The sequence below is a fragment of the Cervus canadensis genome, chromosome 17 (genome assembly GCF_019320065.1).
Source record: "Cervus canadensis isolate Bull #8, Minnesota chromosome 17, ASM1932006v1, whole genome shotgun sequence".
NCBI lineage: Eukaryota > Metazoa > Chordata > Mammalia > Artiodactyla > Cervidae > Cervus > Cervus canadensis.
In genome coordinates this window covers 27627106-27647841 of record NC_057402.1, presented here as the reverse complement: position 1 = coordinate 27647841, position 20736 = coordinate 27627106, and the positions used below count along the sequence as shown (strand labels likewise).

Sequence of the window (20736 nt, the reverse complement as noted above, 5' to 3'; positions counted from 1 at the left end):
TCATATAAGTTTTTGAATTATTTCTTCTAGTTCTGTGAAGAGTACTGTTGGTATTTTGATAGATTTTGCACTGAATTTGTAGATTGCCTTGGGTAGTATGGTTATTTTAACAATATTAATTCTACCAGTCCATGAATATGGTTTGTTTTTCTGTCTGTGTGTGTCCTCTTCAGTTTTCTTTCATCAGAGTCTTACAGTTCTCTGAGGATAGGTCTTTTTCATCCTTTGTTATATTCACTCCTGGGAATTTTTTTTATGTGATTGTAAATGAGATTATTTTCTTAATTTCCCTTTCTGATAGTTTGTTTTTAGTGTGTAAAAATACAATAGACTTCTATATATTAATTTTGTATCCTGCAACTTTAAGAAATTCATTGATGAGCTCTAGTAGTTTTTTGATGGTATCCTCAGGATTTTCTATTTGTAATATCATGTCACCTGCAGTGACTGTTTTACTTCTTCCTGTCCAAATTTCTTTTTCTTGTCTGATTGTAGTGGCTAAGACTTCCAATACTAGTGGGCATCCTTGTCCTGTTCTTGATCTTAGAGGAGAATCTTTTAGCTTTTCATTATTATGTATGATGTTAGCTGTGAGCTTGTCATATATGGCCTTTGTTATGCTGAGATATGTTCTCTCTATACCTACTTTGATATATACCCAGTGAGGTGTATCACATTGATTGATCTGAAAATATTGAACTATCCTTGTATCCCTGGGATAAATCCTGATCATAGTGTATGATCCTTTTAATATATTGTTAGATTTGGTTTGCTTATGTTTTGTTGAGGATTTTTGCATCTGAGTTCATCAGTGATATTGGCCTGTAATTTTCACTTTTTGTGTGTGATATCTTTGTTTGGTTTTGGTATCACGGTGATGCTGGCCTCATAGGATGAGTTTAGAAGTGTTCTTCCTCTGAAACTTTTTGGTGTACTTTGGGAAAGATAGTTGTTAACTCTTCTCAAAACATTTGGTAGAATTCACCTCTGAAGTCATCTGGTGCTAAACTTTTGTTTGTTGGGAGCTTTTTAAAATTATGATTCTGTTTAATTAAAGGTAACTGTTTCTGTTCCTTCCTGGCTTAGTTTTGGGGGTTGTACATTTCTAGGAATTTGTCCACTTCTTCTAGGTTTAAACCACTGATGGCTGATGCTAGGAGAGTTGATGTCACGGGTGGCTGTAGAGCTTAGCGGGGTCCCAGGGCTAATGCTGGCCCACTAGTAAGCAGGGCCAGGTTCTAGGGTGGGTGGTTGTGGGGGCAAGGGTCCTGGATCTAGTGTTAGCTTGCTGATGGGCAGGGCTTGTTGCTGACATGGCTGGCTATCGGACTTGGGATGTCCTAAAGCTGGTGTTAGCCCACTGGTGGGCCCAGGGGTTCCTGGGGCTAGTGCCTGTCCACTTGTAAGTAAGGCTGGTGTCTGGGCTAATGCCCACCCACTGGTGGATGGAGCTGGGTCCTACAAGGCCCTGGAGGCCCTGGAGCTAGTGCCAGCACACTGGTGTATATGTGGTGGGTCATGATCTCTTTAGTAGGCAAGACTGTGTCCCACAGCCCACCCTGAGCTGTGGGCTCAGAGGCTGCTAAGGCAGTCACTTGCTGGTAGATGGGGCTGTGTCCCATCCAGCTAGTTGCTTGGATTGATCTGAAGTGTCCTAGTACTGGTGCAGTAGGCTGGTGAGCAGGTACTGGCACTAATAAGGTAGAGGGATGACCCCAGAATGGCACTTGCCAGCAACAGTGACCTCGCAATAGAAAAAGCTCCCATCAAGGTGTTGTATTCAATCTGTCAGCAAATCTGGAAGACACAGCAGTGGCCGCAGGACTGGAAAAGGTCAATCTTCATCTCAGTTCCCAAGCAGGGTAGTACTAAAGAACCGTCGGACAATTGCACTCATCTCTCATGCTAGTAAGGTCATGCTTAAAATCTTGCATGCTAGGCTTCATCATTATGCAAACCAAGAACTTCCAAATGTCCAAGCTGGGTTTAGAAAAGGCAGAGGAACCAGAGATCAAGTTGCCAACATTTGCTGGATCATAGAGAAATCACGGGAATTCCAGAAGAACATCTACCTCTGTTTCACTGACTACGCTAAAGCCTTTGACTGTGTGGATCATAACAAACTGTAGAAAGCTCTTAAAGAGATGGAAATACCAGACCATTTTACCTGTCTCCTGAGAAACCTGTATGTGGGTCAAGAAGCAACAGTTAGAACCCGTTATGAAACAACTGATTGGTTTAGGATTGAGAAAGGAGTACCACGGGCTGTCTGCTGTCACCCTGTTTGTTTAGCCTGTACACTGAGCACATCATGAGAAATGCCAGGCTGGATGAGTTACAAGCAAGAATCAAGATTGCCAGGAGAAATATCAACAACCTCAGATATGCGGATGATACCACTCTAATGACAGAAAGCAAAGAGGAACTAAAGAGCCTCTTGATGAAGGTGAAGGAGGAGAGTGAAAGAGCCAGCTTAAGACTAAATATTAAAAAAAAAAAAAAAACAAAAACTAAGATCATGGCATCCAGTCCCATTACTACATGTCAAACAGAAGGGGAAAAGGTGGAAGCAGTGACAGATTTCCTCTTCTTGGGTGCTAAAATCACTGTTGACAGTGACTGCAGCCTTGAAATCAGAAGATGATTGCTTCTTGGCAGGAGAATGATGACAAACCTAGACAGTATGTTGAAAAGCAGAGACATTACTCTGCCAATAAAGGTTCATATAGTCAAGGCTGTGGTCTTCCAAGTGGTCACATATGGTTGTGAGAGCTGGACCGTAAAGAAGGCAGAACGCCAAAAAAAATGATGCCTTCCAACTGTGGTGCTGGAGAAGACTCCTGAAAGTCCCTTGGCCAGCAAGGAGATCAAACCAGTCAACTGTAAGGGAAATCAACCCTGAATACCTGTTGGAAGTACTGATGCTGAAACTGAAGTACCAGTATTTTGGTCACCTGATGCGAACAGCTGACTCATTAGAAAAGTCCCTGATGCTGGGAAAGATGGAGGGCAGAAAGAGAAGAGGGCATCAGAGAATAAGATCGCTGGATGGCATCACTGGTGGAATGAAATGAACCTGGGCAAACTTCCGGAGATGGTGAGGGACAGGGAGGCCTGGCAAGCTGCAGTTCACTGGATCGCAAAGAGTCAGACCCAACTGGAACTGGGTGACCAAACAACAACAACCAGCCAAAACTCCCAATTTCATCATTTTCCGTCAGGTGACTCCGCAATTTTAATGTTAATTAAATGTAGCTGTTTTTATCCTTGTGCCTTTTGGTGGTTTTAAAAAAAAAAAAAAAAAAACAAAGCAATTCCATTCTCTGAGAACAGTTTTATGTAAATATGCTTTCATTAATGTAGTGATTATTTGATGCAAATGGACTTAAGAGAGAAAAAGAGGATGCCTGAAGGTTTATAAGGCCTAATGACACTAAAACAATTGTAAAATAATTGAAGATCAAAATACTCTCTGAGTTTATGGAGTAGTTCTTTACAATGAGTTGTGTTGTTACAGGAGGAAATCAGAGTATATATTTTATTAAGCTATCATCTTCCAGTCATTACTATCATTATAGTTTGGCACATTTTAGAAATTGCTTTACTTATTACACATGACAAATTAAATTCAAGCTTATTCCAACTCCCTTCTAAATGACAGTCTTAGTCTGTTTGGGCTGCTATAACAAAATACCACACTCAGTAACTTCAAAACAACAGAAATTTATATCTCAGTCCTGGAGAATTAAAGTCTGAGAACAGGTTGCCTGCGTGGTCAGGTGAGGGCCCCTTTCTGTGTTACAGACTTCTTGTTTCCTTGCATGACTGAAGGGTCAAGGGAGCTCTGTGAGGTCTCTTTTATAAGAGCACCAATCCCAGTTATATGGGCTCTATCCTAATGATCTAAGCATCTCCCCAAGTTCCCACCTCTTGATACCATCCCACTGGGCATTGAGATTTCAGCATATAAAAGTGGGGGCGGAGACACAGATATTGAAAACATAGCAGACAGTGAAGGAAGATATAATGGAAAGATAAAGAGAACAGAAGTAAATAGGACTGTGGAAGCTGGAAAGGAAGCGGATGATGATACTGATTTAGCAGGCCAAAGAAAGTCTAAACTTAAGCTTGGAGGAGGAAGCCCATAGGCAGCAAGTTGATTCTGACTCTTGCTCAGTACGCCTGATAGGCTTGGGAGAGAAGCACCTGGAACTGTGGAAGTGATCCAGTATAATGCTGAGGACTGGAGAATTTTTTGAAGGATAAATAGCAATGAGATTCCTCCCCCAGGAGCAAGATAAGTTTCTCTTTCCCACCCTGGCAGAAATTACTCTCTGGGGAAGTTAAACCTAAAGAACTCCAGTCTTGAATCATCAGAAACTGCTAAGGGCAGAGGCGCCATGATTAAAATAGAGAAATTTACTACAAGTCCACACACAAAATTATAAAACCCATAACCCCCCTCCCCCCTCATTTGCTTCCCAGAACATTGGCAGCCAGCTTTCTAACTTCCATGACAAGAAATTGTGAGAAAGTGACCAGCCCAAAGGAAAAAAATCTACAGAAACTGTCTCTTGAGGGCCCTTCGAAGAAAGGTTCAGCGCATGCTTGACTATCTTACTCTGTTCAGTTAACACCCACCTCAAAATTTAGAACATCCTATCAACATTAGAGTGCGTCATTCTCAAATGCGGACAACCAAGGATCATTTGTCAAAACTCTTATCACCCTTTCTAGGTCCTCTCAAATGTGATTTTCCCTTTCTCCCTGAAGTTTTCCCTGAGCCTTCAATTTAGTGTCACCTTAACTATAATCTACCTTTTTATGTAGTCAGTCTGTTTTAACACTTCTCAGGTGAGTGCTCTCAAATGAGAGCAGGCACATGTCCCTATATCCAGTTACCTTCTAAACAATAACTTAGATATTCCTGTTTTCCTCAAATTTAACATGTTCAAAACTGAATTCATCATCCTGCCTTCCAAACCCGTGTTCCCTTTCTCACCAAGTGACCTTTCTGTCTACCCATTACTCTTGTCGGAAATCTAGCTTCTTCTGTACTTCTCCTTATACAATCTTCAAACAAATTCTGTTCCGCCTCCTTTCTATATGTGGCTCAGATACACCTCTGTCTCCATTCCCTTACTGAAAATACTTCACTGCCTCCAGATCTCACTTAGAATACAATCTGAACTTCTTAAAAATACTGATGATACACTGCAAATCTTATTTCTGCCTTCCTTTCCAGCTTCGAAGACCTCCACTCTAACTAGAAATAGAAGCTTGGTAAGACTTCTTCCTTCTACTCAGGATGCTTTCCCTCCCCTTTCCTCTGGCTAACTGCTTCTCAGCCCTTAGATCTCAGAGAGGACTTTCCCCCGCAAAGTATATCAGTATACCTATTATCCTTTTGCATGGCACCCCTGTACTTTGCTTTCATAGCACTTGTATTTTGTAGATATGCCATAAGATTATTTATTTAGCATCTACCTCATCTATGACTTAGTGAACTCCATGAAAGCAGGACAATGGATGTTTTGCTTGTTATTGTATTCCCACTACAGAGCATAGTCTATAATAGGCAGTCAAATATTTGTTGAATAAACAATTGACTATTCATTGAATGAATTGATGATTTTTAATGTACTTGAAAGTTCAGTGCCTGGCAAGTAGAGGAATTAAAAAAAAATCATTAAACAAGAAGGACATAATCAAAACAGAATCTTTGATACATGACACAAAATGGATGTGAAAGACAAAAGAAGAAATGAAAGATTTATCTTAGGTGTGCTAATGACTCAGATATAAGTAACTGGGAAAAGCACAGGGCCAGTAAAATGAGTAAGAAAATTAGAAAAAGGTGGATAGGGGGATGGTGAATTTGAGTTTAGACATGTTGAGTTAAGGCTGCCAGTTTCATTTAGGTTGAAACTATAAGCCTGTAATTGAGAATATAGGTCTATAACTCTGAAAAGAGTCTGAGATAGAGATAAATCCATTTTGGAGTGATTTTAATGGTGTTACCTACTCCATCTACAGCTCGTTCGAGCAGATATACACTCTCAGTACATCCTGGACTTACCTTTTGTATATATTCTCACACTTGTAACTTGTTCAATACTGGTCTTCCCCCACTCAGCTATAAGTTCCATGAAGATGATATTGCTCTATTCTTAGGAAAGATCCACTAGATTTCCTACAGTGTAGGGACTCTGGGAACAGAGTAGTCAGGAAAGCCAGACCTCAAGTTGTTGAATGGAGAAACATCCCTTTTCTCCAATGGCAGTGACTTGTATTTTGTAGATAATATGTATACCATAAGATGATTTACTTAATATCTACCTCATCTACGACGTGGTGAACCACAGCAGAGAAATTTCTATTGCACAATGGCCTATTGTTCCACCAAACTAATGAACAAGTTATTTTAAATCATCCAGTTGGCTTGTAGCCAGCTGTAATTAAAATTTGTGGTTCTCAATTCTATAGCGTCTCTCTGTTTTTTAACTGCAACGTACACTTCTACTAAATATCTACCTCAATCTACCCTAATATGAAACAGATTATCCGAGTATCTCAGGTTTATTATGGATGTAAATTTGTCAGTTTTGAAACTGCTTTAAAGTTTTCAGATACAACCTGATATGCAGAATCCTAGAAGGCTTAGATTTTGAACGTGTTCACCAAAATAGAGATTGGCTGAGACCTTTTCCCTCTTTTCTTATGCAAAAAGATTTGTATCTTGTCAGGTCATTGAAATTGCTTCTGAAGTTCAAGATGCAGGCTATTTGATTATGTTATATGGATACAACGCAAAAAACTTCCCCAGAAGTTCCCTAGGGGGCAACAGACAGTCTTTATGATTAATACATCTGCTGTTTACAGATAATATGGTAACACTGTGACTTTATTTTTAAATTATTTAATTTGACAAAAACATATCAACGTTATCACCCTTTATTAATGATTCTGCTCCTTGACTTCAATTAAATTCACTGACACATGTGTTGAAGCATGCAGGCAAGACTTAACAAATATTTCCTAAAGCAAGCTAAGAAGTACTGTGTTACATCATTCCTCATTAATAGGAGATAAAGTAAGATGGAGCCCACCTTTAAACAAAATTCTAAGATTCCTACCATTAACGGTAATACAGTGCTAATCTACTTCTCATCCTGTTTTATTTTTTGTGAACTGTGCTATAGTGTGAAACCTGAAAATCAAGGTTGTAAAACTAAATTATATGCCTACCTTTATATAAATTATGTAATTGTTCATATGGTGGATTATTACAGAATATTACCAATTCATTAGTTACAATGAACTTCTTTTCCAAAGAGTTATATAAAACACACATGGAATTATTTCATTTTTAGTTTTTCCCCTCACAGTATAAATCATTTTTCTCTGCCTAAGATGTCACTATCTCTCCAGCAGGTTAATCCCAGGAGGTTTAGCAACTGCAATTACTACATTTAAATATTCCACATATCCGTCAAGACTTAAAAGAGTTCTGTGGTGTCAGTTTAAATATAAATATATATAATTCTAGTTAATCATCACTTAAGGCAGTTTTGAAAACCACATTACTTACTGCTGCAAATTTCAATGTTATATTGTGTATGTTGTGCATTTTGCCATATTGCAACTCTCTCTATTGATTTATTGGTTAAGAAAATGTCCATACTGATTCTGCCAGGCATAAGTGTTCCTTTATACAGAAAATACATAGTTTCTCACTGAGGTAAACTTGTCAGGATCATTTCATCTAATCGTTGAAGAGAAAAGAACACCAGAGAAATCACTTTGTGCTTTACGTAGTGCTCAAAGTGAGGTTGGAAATCTCATATAAATACAGTATTTCAAGAAAATGCTAACAAAACATATTACAAGCTTTTCATTTGTTTCCTCTGCTTCTAAAGGAAAGCTTTATATTTACCAGTGACCATACTAACGGTCAATAGCTTTCATTCTTCTTTTGCCTTTTAATGTAAGTGCAGATTTCATGCATTTTGTAATTTCATCTTATAAACAGCTTCAATGACCCTGCAATGAAAATCAAGCATTTTGATAGTATAGTAACTACCACTACATAATTTTACACTGGGATGGGTTATAGGGTTGCTATATTTACCTTTAAGTTAGATTTGTTCATGTGTCTGTATTTATTTATCCTACTTGAATAGCCCTTACAGTGAAGATAAAAGTGTAATTATTTTTACAACAATGCAAGATTCAGGGTGCCAGAACCTAATATCCCAGTGCCCAGCAACCATAACTAGCATCAGTGAATAGCACTTCAAGGCTTTTAATCTCCATGACAACCTACCTTGCATTCTTCAATAAAATACCACTTTGCATGCATACAAACATATTTTTTATGCACACAGTCTACTTGTTAATAAATATCACCACACTAAACACCAAAAAAAAAAAAACCTTCCTTTTAGATAACTCCAAATTCTCCCTATAAAACTAATTAATTGAACTGAGAAAGAACTTAATTTATATCTTTATATCTATAGCATGCCCACACAATAAGCCACCAAAAGATTTTCTGAAATAGGTGTTGAAACTGATACCTTCTTCAATGTGAAATACTACAGAGATATTACCCCAAAACCCTCCTGGGTGTTGTATCAATAGTACTTTCTTATTGCGAGTAGGTAATTTCACTTTAAACCTACTTGTGGCCGATGTTCTACCATGGGGGAAAATACGCCGCTGTAGACTGAGGATTTTCTGTTTATTCTCTCAACTGTTATAGACAGCTCTTTAATTTTTGTAGACTGACAGGTTTGTTGATTGTTCTGGTTTGTTTTGTTGTTGTTGTTTTACCTTATTGTTCTGGGTCTTGATGTCTCCTTTAGGACACAGTTTTTGTTCATTTTGCTCTTTCTTAGGTTTTTACAATCAAGAGTAGATCAGGAAAGTCAGGATAGAAAACCCAAAAACATCCAAGGGCTGATTTCCTCTGCCCCACATTTCTTAAAGGGGCAAAGGTGGAAGATAAAATAGTATCTAAAATGAGATTTGAATGTCTCTGTTGATTTGGTTTATCCACATCTCATTTTTCAACAGAAACAGAACTAGTTTATTGCATAAAGCCTTACTTTAAAAAACAAATTAGCAGTCTAAGGTGGCTTCTGTGAAGATCAGAGGACCATCAGAAGGTAAAGATCTTTGAAATCAGAGAACCTAATACTCCCAATGTGCAGACCATTGAAGGTTCTGACCAACATAGATCACAATTTTCTTTTTGGATGATGCTTTCCTTTTTCATAAAAATTACTTCTCCTCTCATGTCTCTATTTCTTTTTTTAAATGATTTCTTTACTCTCTTGATTACTCACTTAAGGTGCTGTTAATTACTGTACCAATTACATAAAACTCTGAGTATATCTGGAAAAAATATTTTGGATATAATAACACCTATCGAAAGAAAACAGCTCTAACAAAGACACTGTAGCCTCAGCTTCTCTAAGCTAAAATAATGCGGTGGCAAAGTCTAGCTGTGACTCCTCCTGTCTAGATAATTTCATACAGGCTGTGCTCATCACGTCCATGAGCCAGCTATTGTGCCTATACTTGCACGGGATGACACAAGGGTAGTATCTTCAGGATCCTGAAGGCTCACTCTACTCATTCTGTCACACAGCCAATCCAGAATCAGGAAAGCAGTTATGCAGGTACTCTAACAAATGTTTTATTAAAATAAATCAATCCATTGCTTTTTTTGAATTTTATAGAACAATCAGTTTCAGTAGTGGTGGCTTCCCTGGTGGTTCAGATGGTAAAGAATCTGCCTGCAGTGAGAGAGACAAGGGTTCGGTCCCTGGGTCGGGAAGATCCCCTGGAAAAGGAAATGGCTACCCACTCCAGTATTCTTGCCTGGAGAATTCCATGGACAGGAGAGCCTGGTGGGCTAGAGTCCTAAGGGTCACAAAGATTCGGACATATCTGTGCGACTAAGCACAATTTCAATAATATTTCTTGTTGCACAGTATAACTGGATTGCTGTTCCTGAATTGACTGATTATTTTGGCATATAAAAATATTTTCAAGTGTAGTAATTATTATATAATAATGGCAGGCAACCTATTTTTTTCAGTGTTTTAAGAACTTAGGCAAATAGTAGGCAAACACTTTATAAAATATCATAGATCTAGTATTGTTGGGATTTGGGTAAGTCTCTAAAAATGATGGGTTTTTTTTTTTGTTTGTATGACAGCACCTTCAGCTGGTCTTTGACCTTCTTGAGGGTCTACAGTGCATGTCTTTATATTCAAAACAGTGGCCACCACATGAAAAAATACCTCCCAAATGTCTGTTTAATCTAACCAAATTAAATTCCAACTAAAATCACTTTCAAGCACAACATTCTAATCATTAGGTTCTGGCACATTTCTTACTTGGTATTGAGTTAGAAGTCTTCTGCATTTAGAATTAAAATTGGTCCACTTAAGCAATTTCCAATCGCTTTGATTAGTGCATTAAAGCTGAGTATCAACATTTCTATTTTTGTGTCTTTAAATATTGCTATGAATAGTAATAACGCATCCTCAGCAGTAGTCTCTTTCTCTGACACTATCATGGTGAGAAAAGCACTATGGTAAGACCTAATAACTCTGATTGAACAGAAAAATATCATCTCTCTCACTATTTTTTAAGTGAATATAATTCTTACCAAAATGTGTCCACCAAAAAAAAGTTTTTATAGGCACAAAAGTCTGAAAGAAACTATGAAAATATCATATAAATTACCTTCTGCCTTCAATAAAAATAAAACCATAACCCCAAACCCAGCATTCTGGGCTTCGTAATTTAATGATTTTGAAAAGTCGTCAAAGATGGAGGCTGTAGGTGGTTAATTTTGTCACACATTCTAGTGATTCACAACACTAAAAGGTAACTCAGATTGCAAATACCAACTAAAACATAAACTGACCTTTCCTGGTTTAGCTCTCACTAAAGCTAGTAAGATTTCTTAGGTAAAAAACAAAATAATTCTCAAGTCTTATTGTGGCTTTGTTTATAGTTAGCCAACAAATCGAGAGCTGCAATTACTCTTCTCATTCCAGAATTTGCTACCCAATCATTCAACATTTTAATGTTTTTCATTTCCAGTGAACCATTCACCAAGGTCACTTGTGATTGAGTTTTACCAAAATGAATGATGTATAAAGGCAGCCCTGCCCCAACTCTTGAGTTTCTATAGACTTTCTAGTTGCTGTTTATAGAACCAACTGACTATCCTTTCAGCTCATATGGCTCATATGGAGATGCTGAATACCTGTCCTATGATATACTGATAAGTAGACTCTCTAAAGCTACAACCCTATTTTTTTTTTTAATATTTTGGGCATGCTGCACAGCCTCTGGGATTTCAATTCCCCAAGCAGGAATGGAACTTATACCCCCTGCAGTGGAAGCTCAGAGTCTCAACCACTGGACCACCATAGAAGTCCCAGGCCATGATTTTTAATGTTGTCTATTTTCATGATGTAAATCCACTTACTAAAACTGATTTCAAGCTACCAACATGAGATCGCTGAACAGGAATTTGAGAAAAGATGCACACAATCTGGTCCTCCAATCCAGTAAGAACAGTTCCAGCACATCACAACTGGTTGTTGACTATGTTTTAGGGATTTTTTTTTTTGGTCTGATTATAAAAATAATTGGCATACAAAATCAAAAATTATTAATACTAAAAGACATGGAGGAAATAGCCTAGAATTCTAAAAGCCAGAGATATACTCATAAGGTAATATATGGTATCAGTCCTACCACAAGTAACCCTTACATGAAATTCTAGAATATCTGGATTTATTTCAGTATGACGTGCATGCGTGCTCAGTCATGTCCAACTCCTTGCAACCCAATGGATTGTAGCCCATGAGGCTTCTCTGTCCGTGGAATTTTCCAGGCAAGAATACTGGAGTGAGTTGCCATTTCCTACTCCAGGGGATCTTCCCAACCCAAGGATCGAACCCATGTCTCCTGCATTGGCAGACAGATTCTTTACTGCTAAGTCACCTGGAAGTATAGAAATTTCAATATATGTTCAAACTGGAGTCACTCCTAGTAGGAACATCAGGAAAATAAGGATTTGGAACTCAAAAAGAAAAGGAAACAAATTGGCTAAGAATTAATAGAGGACTTAGCAATGAATTCTTAGATGGCTAAAGCTGGAAGAAAATAAACTCAGAAATTATAACTGTATTCCTGCATCTGTTAGCTCAAAAAAAAACTGAGAATAAAGGAAGAGCTGAAGCCACGTGCTTTGGCAAGATATCATTAAGCCAACCATCTGATAACCTTGTATGTTGAGGGGGAGGTTTAAAAAATAACCAGCTAAGCTGAGTTAATTAAATAATGATCTCCCAAAGATTTTTCCATCTCAAACATCCAAATAACTATGGCTCTCTGACACCAAAAGCATGACACTAAAAGTGGGAGTTGACAGTGCTGAGTCATAATATCACAAAGCCATTAAGCACAGAAAAATGTAATGTTTCTTATTATGAATAGTATCTGCAACATAGTACAAATTTACAAATATTTTGTAAAAGAATGTAGAAGGAAGGCGATCTTGAAGAGGAAGGATGGTAATGAAAACATTATTACAAACTCAAGGTATATAAAATGAAATTGGTCTCCTTTTTTATGGTATGGTCTATATATCTTTTAATAAACTACTATTGAGTTTAATGGAGTTAAACTCTATTAAGCTAGTAAAACTCTCTGTTGAGAGTTTTGACAAGAGAACCCACTGGTCATAGCAAACACCCTCTTGACTCGACACATGGACATCACCAGATGGTCAATACCAAAATCAGATTGATTATATTCTTTGCAGCCAGAGATGGAGAAGCTCTGTACAGTCAGCAAAAACAAGACTGGAAGCTGACTGTGGCTCAGATCATGAACTCCTTATTGCCAAATTCAGACTTATATTGAAGAAAATAGGGAAAACCACTAGACCATTCAGGTATGACCTAAATCAAATCCCTTACGATTATACAGTAGAAGTGAGAAATAGATTCAAGAGATTAGATCTGATAAACTGAGTGCCTGAAGAACTATGGATGGAGGTTCGTGACATTGTACAGGAGACAGGGATCAAGACCATCCCCAAGAAAAAGAAATGCAAAAAAGCAAAATGGCTGTCTGAGGAGGCCTTACAAATAGTTGTGAAAAGAAGAGAAGTGAAAAGCAAAGGAGAAAAGGAAAGATATACCTATTTGAATGCAGAGTTCCAAAGAACAGCAAGGAGAGATAAGAAAGCCTTTCTCAGTGATCAGTGCAAAGAAACAGAGGAAAACAATAGAATGTAAAAGACTAGAGATCTCTTCAAGAAAATTAGAGATACCAAGGGAACATTTCATGCAAAGGTGGGCACAATAAAGGACAGAAATGGTATGGACCTAACAGAAGCAGAAGATATTAAGAAGAGGTGGCAACAATACACAGAAGAACTATACAAAAAAGATCTTCACGACCCAGATAATCACGATGGTATGATCACTCACCTAGAGCCAGACCTCCTGGAATGTGAAGTCAAGTGGGCCTTAGGAAGCTTCACTACAAACAAAGCTAGTGGAGGTGATAGAATTCCAGTTGAGCTATTTCAAATCCTAAAAGATGATGCTGTGAAAGTGCTGTACTCAATATGCCAGCAAATTTGGAAAACTCAGCAGTGGCCACAGGACTGGAAAAGGACAGTTTTCATTCCAATCTCAAAGAAAGGCATTGCCAGATAATGTCCAAACTACTGCACAATTGCACTCATCTCACATGCTAGCAGAGTAATGCTGAAAATTCTCCAAGTCAGGCTTCAGCAGTATGTGAACTGTGAACTTCCAGATGTTCAAACTGGATTTAGAAAAGGCAGAGGAACCAGAGATCAAATTGCCAACATCCATTAGATCATCAAAAAAGCAAGAGAGTTCCAGAAAAACACTTATTTCTGCTTTATTGATTATGCCGAAACCTTTGACTATGTGGATCACGACAAACTGGAAAATTCCTCAAGAGATGGGAATACCAGACCACCTGACGTGCCTCCTGAGAAACCTGTATGCAGGTCAGGAAGCAACAGTTAGAACTGGATATGACACAACAGACTGGTTCCAAATAGGAAAAGGAGTACGACAAGGCTGTATATTGTCACCCTGCTTATTTAACTTACATGCAGAGTACATCATGAGAAACGCTGGGCTGGATGAAGTACATGCTGGAATCAAGATTGCCAGGAGAAATATCAACAGCCTCAGATAATGCAGATGACACCACCCTTATGGCTGAAAGTGAAGAAGAATTAAAGAGGCTCTTGATGAAAGTGAAAGAGGAGAGTGAAAAAGTTGGCTTAAAGCTCAACATTCAGAAAACTAAGATCATGGCATCTGGTCCCATCACTTCATGGCAAATAGACGGGGAAACAGTGGTAACAGTGACAGACTTTATTTTGGGGGCTCCAAAATCACTGCAGACGGTGAGTGCAGCCATGAAATTAAAAGATGCTCGCTCCTTAGAAGAAAAGTGATGTCCAACCTAGACAGCATATTAAAAAGCAGAGACATTACTTTGCCAACAAAGGTCCGTCTAGTCAAAGCTATGGTTTTTCCAGTAGTCATGTATGGATGTGAGAGTTGACTATAAAGAAAGCTGAGCACCAAAGAATTGACGCTTTGAACTGTGGTGTTGGAGAAGACTCTTAAGAGTCCCTTGGACTGCAAGGAGATCCAACTAGACTACCCTAAATCAGTCCTGAATATTCATTGAAAGGACTGATACTGAAACTAAAACTCCAATACTTTGACCACCTGATGGGAAGAGCTGACTCATTTGAAAAGACCCTGATGCAGGGAAAGATTGAAGGTGGGTGGAGAAGGGAATGACAGAGGATGAGATGGTTGGATGGCATCATTGACTCAATGGACAAGAGTTTGAGTAAACTCTGGGAGTTGGTGATAGACAGGGAGGCCTGGTGTGCTGCAGTCCATGGGGTCACAAAGAGTCGGATACGACTGAGCGACTGAACTGAAACTGAAACTATTGAGTTTCACTATCCATAACTTCACACTATGCAGATTTTCAAAAACTTAATTTTTATCATTGAACATTGCTTTTGCATATTTGCTTTAAAATATACTTTCCATTTGCTCTTATATGCTTTTATTGGTGAAATGATCCATTAATTATATAGAATCTCTCTAGGTTTACATAGGTCCTGGCCCATTTTTATAAATAAACATTACTATTGAAATATAACATGCATAGAGAAGAGTATACAAATAAATGCCAGTTCCATGATTTATCACGAAGTAAACATCCATATAAATATAAACAGCATCCAGATCAAGAAATGCAAAATTTATCAACATTTCAAAGCTCTCCTTGTACCCTCATCTAGTCCCATTCCCACCCTTCTCCCTGCAAAAAATCACCATGCTGACAACAGACATTATTTTATCATGTGGCTGTCTTTTCGCTCAACATTTTTTGTGAGGGACATCCAAATTGTTGCACATAGTTATTTTTCATTTTCATTGTTGAAAATTAGTCCATTGAATACTATTTCTATCACCGATTTTACCCAACATACACTCTATGCTTAGAGATTGTGTGGTATATATTTTTTTCATCCTTTCCTTGTAGTTTATTTCTGTCTTTTTAAAAAAAAGCTTATCGCTATAGACAGTATATAATAGGGTGTTGCTTTTTTTTAACCAGCCTGACAGTCTTAGCTTTTGTGTTGGATTGTGTGCTCAGTCACTTCAATTGTGTTCCAACCCTTTGTGACCCCATGGACCATAGCCCGCCAGGCTCCTCTGCGCATGGATTTCCCTTGAAAGAATACTGGAGTGGGTTGCCTAGCCCTCCTCCAGGGGATCTTCCCCTCCCAGGGATCAAATTCACATCTCCTGCATCTCCTGTGTTTCAGGAGGATTCTTTACCCCCTGAGCCATTTGGGGAAGCTCTTATATTGGATTATTTAGCCCAATAATGATATTTAACACTAGACCCGAATCCAATAATATTTGGCATAATTATTATTATGCTTGAACTCCAGTATTCCTGCCTAGAGAATCCTGTGGACAGAGGAGCCTGGTGGGCTGCTGTCCATAGGTCGCACAGAGTTGGACACGACTGAAGTGACTTAGCATGCATGCATGCATTGGAGAAGCAAATGGCAACCCACTCCAGTGTTCTTGCCTGGAGAATCCCAGGGACAGAGGATCTTGATGGGCTGCCGCCTGTGTCGCACAGAGTTGCACATGACTGAAGTGACTTAGCAGCAGCAGCTTGAACTTAGATCTACCATTCAACCTGGTTTTCAGATGTAACTATTTCTAGGAATATGCATATTCTATTTAGAGTCAATATTATACTATTTCCTATAAAATATGAGAATCTTGCAACAGTATAGTTCCATTTGCCCCTTATCCTTTGTGCTATGTTGTTATAAAAAGTAATATCTACAGAAAGCAATATTATAATTTTTGCTTTAAATGTATGGTTTAAAAAAGAAAATACATATAGCTTTTTATACATATGCAAATATGTATCATTTCTAATACTCATCTGTTTCTAAACATATAAGTTACATTTGTGTCATTTCCCTTCATCCTCAAGAATTTCCTTTAGCATTTCTTATAGTGCAGTCTTCTGGGAGCAAATTCTGTCTGTTTTTATCTTCAGATGTCTTTATTTCACCTTCATTTCTAATGTATAGTCTCTCTAGTTTTAGAATTCTTGTCTGAGTATTTTTTTTTTCTTATTTCAGGCTGTTAAGGTGTTCTATTGTGAACTGACTTCAGTTGTTATAGATGATGTGATGAAATAAGAATGCTTATTATTGTAAAAAAATGTTTATTGTTTCCCTGAATATAATATATTGTTTTTCTCTGGCTGCTTTCAAGGTTTTCTCTTTATCTTTGTTGTTCATCTGTCTAACTATGATGTGACTTGGTATGCTTTTCTTTGTAATAATTCTTTATGGGGTTTGTTGTTTCTTAGCTCTGCAAGGTCATTTTTTTTTAAATACTGTAAGTTTCAACCATATGTCTTGAAAGTGTTTTCTTGTTTTTTTTATGATTCATTTTCAATTATGGAAACTTCAATTCCGCATTTGAGTATGTGGAACTTCAATTCCACATATACTATACCTCTAGATACTGTCCCACTTGTTAGGAGATGCTATTCATCTTCTTAATATTTTGTTTCCCCCTCATTGTTTTCAAATTAGTAACTTCTATTGCTCTGTCCTCAAGTTTACATACTTTTTTTTTTTGTGGTATCTCTAATATGCTGTTAATCTTATCCAGTGAATATTTTCATTTTGGTGAATGTATTTTTCAGTTCTATAATTTTTATTTAATGCTCTTTTATTTCGAGTTTTGTGCAAAATTTCTCACTGTTAACCCATTATATTTTCCTTTAAATTGGATGTATCTATAATTGCAACTTTAAAAATCTTTAAGTGCTACATCTGAATTATTATAGGACTAAATTTTAATAATTGCTTTTTCTCCTAACCATGAATCACCTTTTCCTATATCTTTGCATATATGATGTTTATTATTGTGTACTGGACATTATAAGAACTGTGTTGTAAAGATTCTGGATTCAGCTATATTCCACTCAAGAGTATTAATTTTGTTCTAGCACGTAGTTAACCTGGCTAGGCTTAAAATCTTAAAATCCAAACTCTATCTCCCTTATAAATGGCAGGAGCTAGAATCTCTTCCCAAGTCTTTCATCTTCCAGCTGCTGCTTTTTCACCAGACCCGTTAGGGTCTCTCTGGGGCAGGTACAGTTTACTGGTCAAACAAGAGTTTAGGTGAAATTTGTAAACAAATTCTGAAATTCACCTTTCTTTGTAGCTCCCTCTCTTCCAGAATTCTCCCCCTGAATTTTCCAGTCTAGAACTCTGTTCTTTTTTATCCGAAGCCAATAAAATTGCAGCTTTCTGTTACCCAGAACCTGGTGCAGTTTGGGATGTACTCTCAAAAGAGGTACATACATACTCAAAAATCTCACTGATTGCAGTTCTGTCTTTAAGGATAGATGCCCTCTAGTATCTGAGTTTGTAGTTCTCCAGTACTTTCAGTCAGGGGGTTTTAAATATATATTGTTTAATTGCATTATAGTTATTATCTGCAAGAAGGTTATTTTGGCTAAGTTACTCTGCCATTTCTAACAGCCTATATCTAATATATTTTCTTACATTATGTTTTTTTTTTTTCAGTTAATATTATCTCATTTGTCTTTTTGCAAGTCTATTTACTGTGTGATGTGCTTTGTGTGCTCTGATAGGTATATTCATTACGTCTGTTGGTTATTTGGATTCAGAGCCTTTAATTTGATCTTCACATAAGAAATGTGAAGCCTCGCAAGTCATAACATTATTCTCTGCAGTCAGTTCAGTCTGTAAAGCCTGGTAAAGCATTATTAGAAGGTAGAAAACCACTCATTTTATGTTATAATGTAATACTAAGTCTTTTAAAGAATTCAACTTTTAGTAATATACTTTTTTTTTATTTTAAAAGGGTTTTGAGGCACGTTGAGGTGTCCCAGCGGCCCGAGTGGCTCTGACTCATGGTTTAACGCGTAGCCCTCAAGAACCAGAAACCCACAGGAACCAATATTCCTGCTCCACGGAATCCTGTCTGTAGTGACAGCTGTTTCTGGAGCACCTCCGAGTGAAGGTGCTGGGCATGGCCACAGTTCTGGGCCCCAGGCCTCCACAGGAGCAGGGGCCTGTGATTGTGAAGATTGAGGAGGAGGAAGAGAAAGGGAAGCGCCTTCCCATGGAGGTATTCAGCCAGCGCTTCAGGCAGTTTGGGTACCACGACACCCCTGGCCCCAGGGAGGCACTCAGCCAACTCCGGGTGCTCTGCTGCGAGTGGCTGCGGCCCGAGAGCCACACCAAGGAGCAGATCCTGGAGCTGCTGGTGCTCGAGCAGTTCCTGACCATCCTGCCCCAGGAGCTCCAGGCCTGGGTGTGCAGGAGCACTGCCCTGAGAGCGCGGAAGAGGCCGTCACTCTCCTGGAGGATCTGGAGCGGGAGCTGGATGAGCCGGCGCCACAGGCTTCCCCACCTCCCCGCGAGCAGAAATGGTCATGGGAGAAGATGTCACCCTCAGGAACGGCAGAGGAGTCCCTGAGCAGTCCGCAGCTAGAGTCTGTGGAGACCAGTCACAGATACGAGTCTTGGGGGCCCCTCTACATCCAAGAGACTGGTGAAGAGGAGAAATTCACTCCAGCGCTGAGGAAGGTTCGAGATCGTTAAGTCGAAGACCCAGAATGAGGAATCAACAGATAAGGAGGGAAGTTCTGAAGAATCTCATGCAGAAGGATTCAGAAGGGATACACTTCCCATGATTATTGCCGATAAATGTCAGGCCAGGTTAGAAAGGCAGTGGGTAAATCCAGAAAAGGAGAGAGAAACAAAAACCCCTCTCCAAGACAAAGGTTCTGCTAAAGGTAGAGAAGTAGTGACTAAACCTGCCCCAGAAGAGAAACGTTACATATTTGCTGAGTGTGGGAAGGCCTTCAGTAATAGCTCCAACCTCACTAAACACCGGAGAACACACACTGGGGAGAAACCCTATGTGTGCACCAAATGTGGGAAGGCTTTCAGCCACAGCTCCAACCTGACCCTTCACTACAGAGCACACCTGGTGGACCGGCCGTATGACTGTAAGTGTGGGAAAGCCTTCAGTCAGAGCTCAGACCTCCTTAAGCACCAGCGAATGCACACTGAAGAGGCCCCTTACCAGTGTAAAGATTGCGGCAAAGCCTTCAGTGGCAAAGGCAGCCACATTCGCCACTACCGAATACACACCGGGGAGAAGTCGTATCAGTGTAACGAGTGTGGGAAGAGCTTTAGTCAGCACGCGGGTCTTAGTTCTCACCAGAGACGCCATACTGGAGAGAAGCCGTATAAGTGCAAGGAGTGTGGGAAAGCCTTCAACCATAGCTCCAATTTTAATAAGCACCATAGAATCCATACTGGGGAAAAGCCCTATTGGTGTAGTGATTGTGGGAAAACCTTCCGTAGTAAGTCCACTCTTTCCAAACATCAGAAAGTCCACACTGCAGAGGGAGAAGGGTCTTAACTGTCAGGTAGGATCTCTTGGTGGTTTTTGTTTTTCTAACTTTAGAACGTGAATGCTAGATACAGCCCAATAATTGCAGAGTTAACTATGGAGTAGATTTTGTTTGTTTGACTCAATGTCAAGGGGATGGAGTGAGAGCTCAGGCAGGGACAGGGTGGGTTCCTCACCTGCCCACCAACTCACCGGGGCAGGGTCCCCTCACCACACTTCACGTCCCATACACCATGCCGGCATTGCCTTTTGTATAGTTACACTGCTGTGTATCCAGTATAATTAAAGAACAAGCATTAAAACTGTTTAGCTGTTTTAGGATATACTCAAGATTATGACTTGTAAAGAAATGAGCCATGTTGAACACAGTTTAATCGGATTCAGAATAAACTTAAAAGTTCTTGTAAAAAAATAAATAAATAGATAGATGAAAGGGTTTTGATTAAAAAACTAAGGTATAGTAATTTACAATATTATATTAGTTTTAGATGTACAACATTGTGATTCAAAAATTTTATTAATTATAAATTCATAATTAAATTTTAGTGAATTGTACTCCACTTAAACTTATTATAAAATATTGGCTATATTCCATTTGTTGTATATATATCCTTGTTGT

At 38.7% G+C, this 20736-nt stretch overlaps 1 protein-coding gene across 1 annotated transcript in view; it reads left to right on the top strand.

Moving 5' to 3' along the window:
• Positions 1-20346, top strand: part of LOC122454918 (zinc finger and SCAN domain-containing protein 21-like) — a 152530-nt gene extending 132184 nt beyond the window's left edge. Inside the window, 4 exon segments of the mRNA XM_043489586.1 lie at positions 17956-18020; positions 18687-19007; positions 19010-19291; positions 19293-20346. Coding sequence (XP_043345521.1) covers positions 17956-18020; positions 18687-19007; positions 19010-19291; positions 19293-20126 — 1502 coding nt within the window. The 3' untranslated portion in view covers positions 20127-20346.
• The last annotated feature ends 390 nt before the right edge of the window (positions 20347-20736 follow it).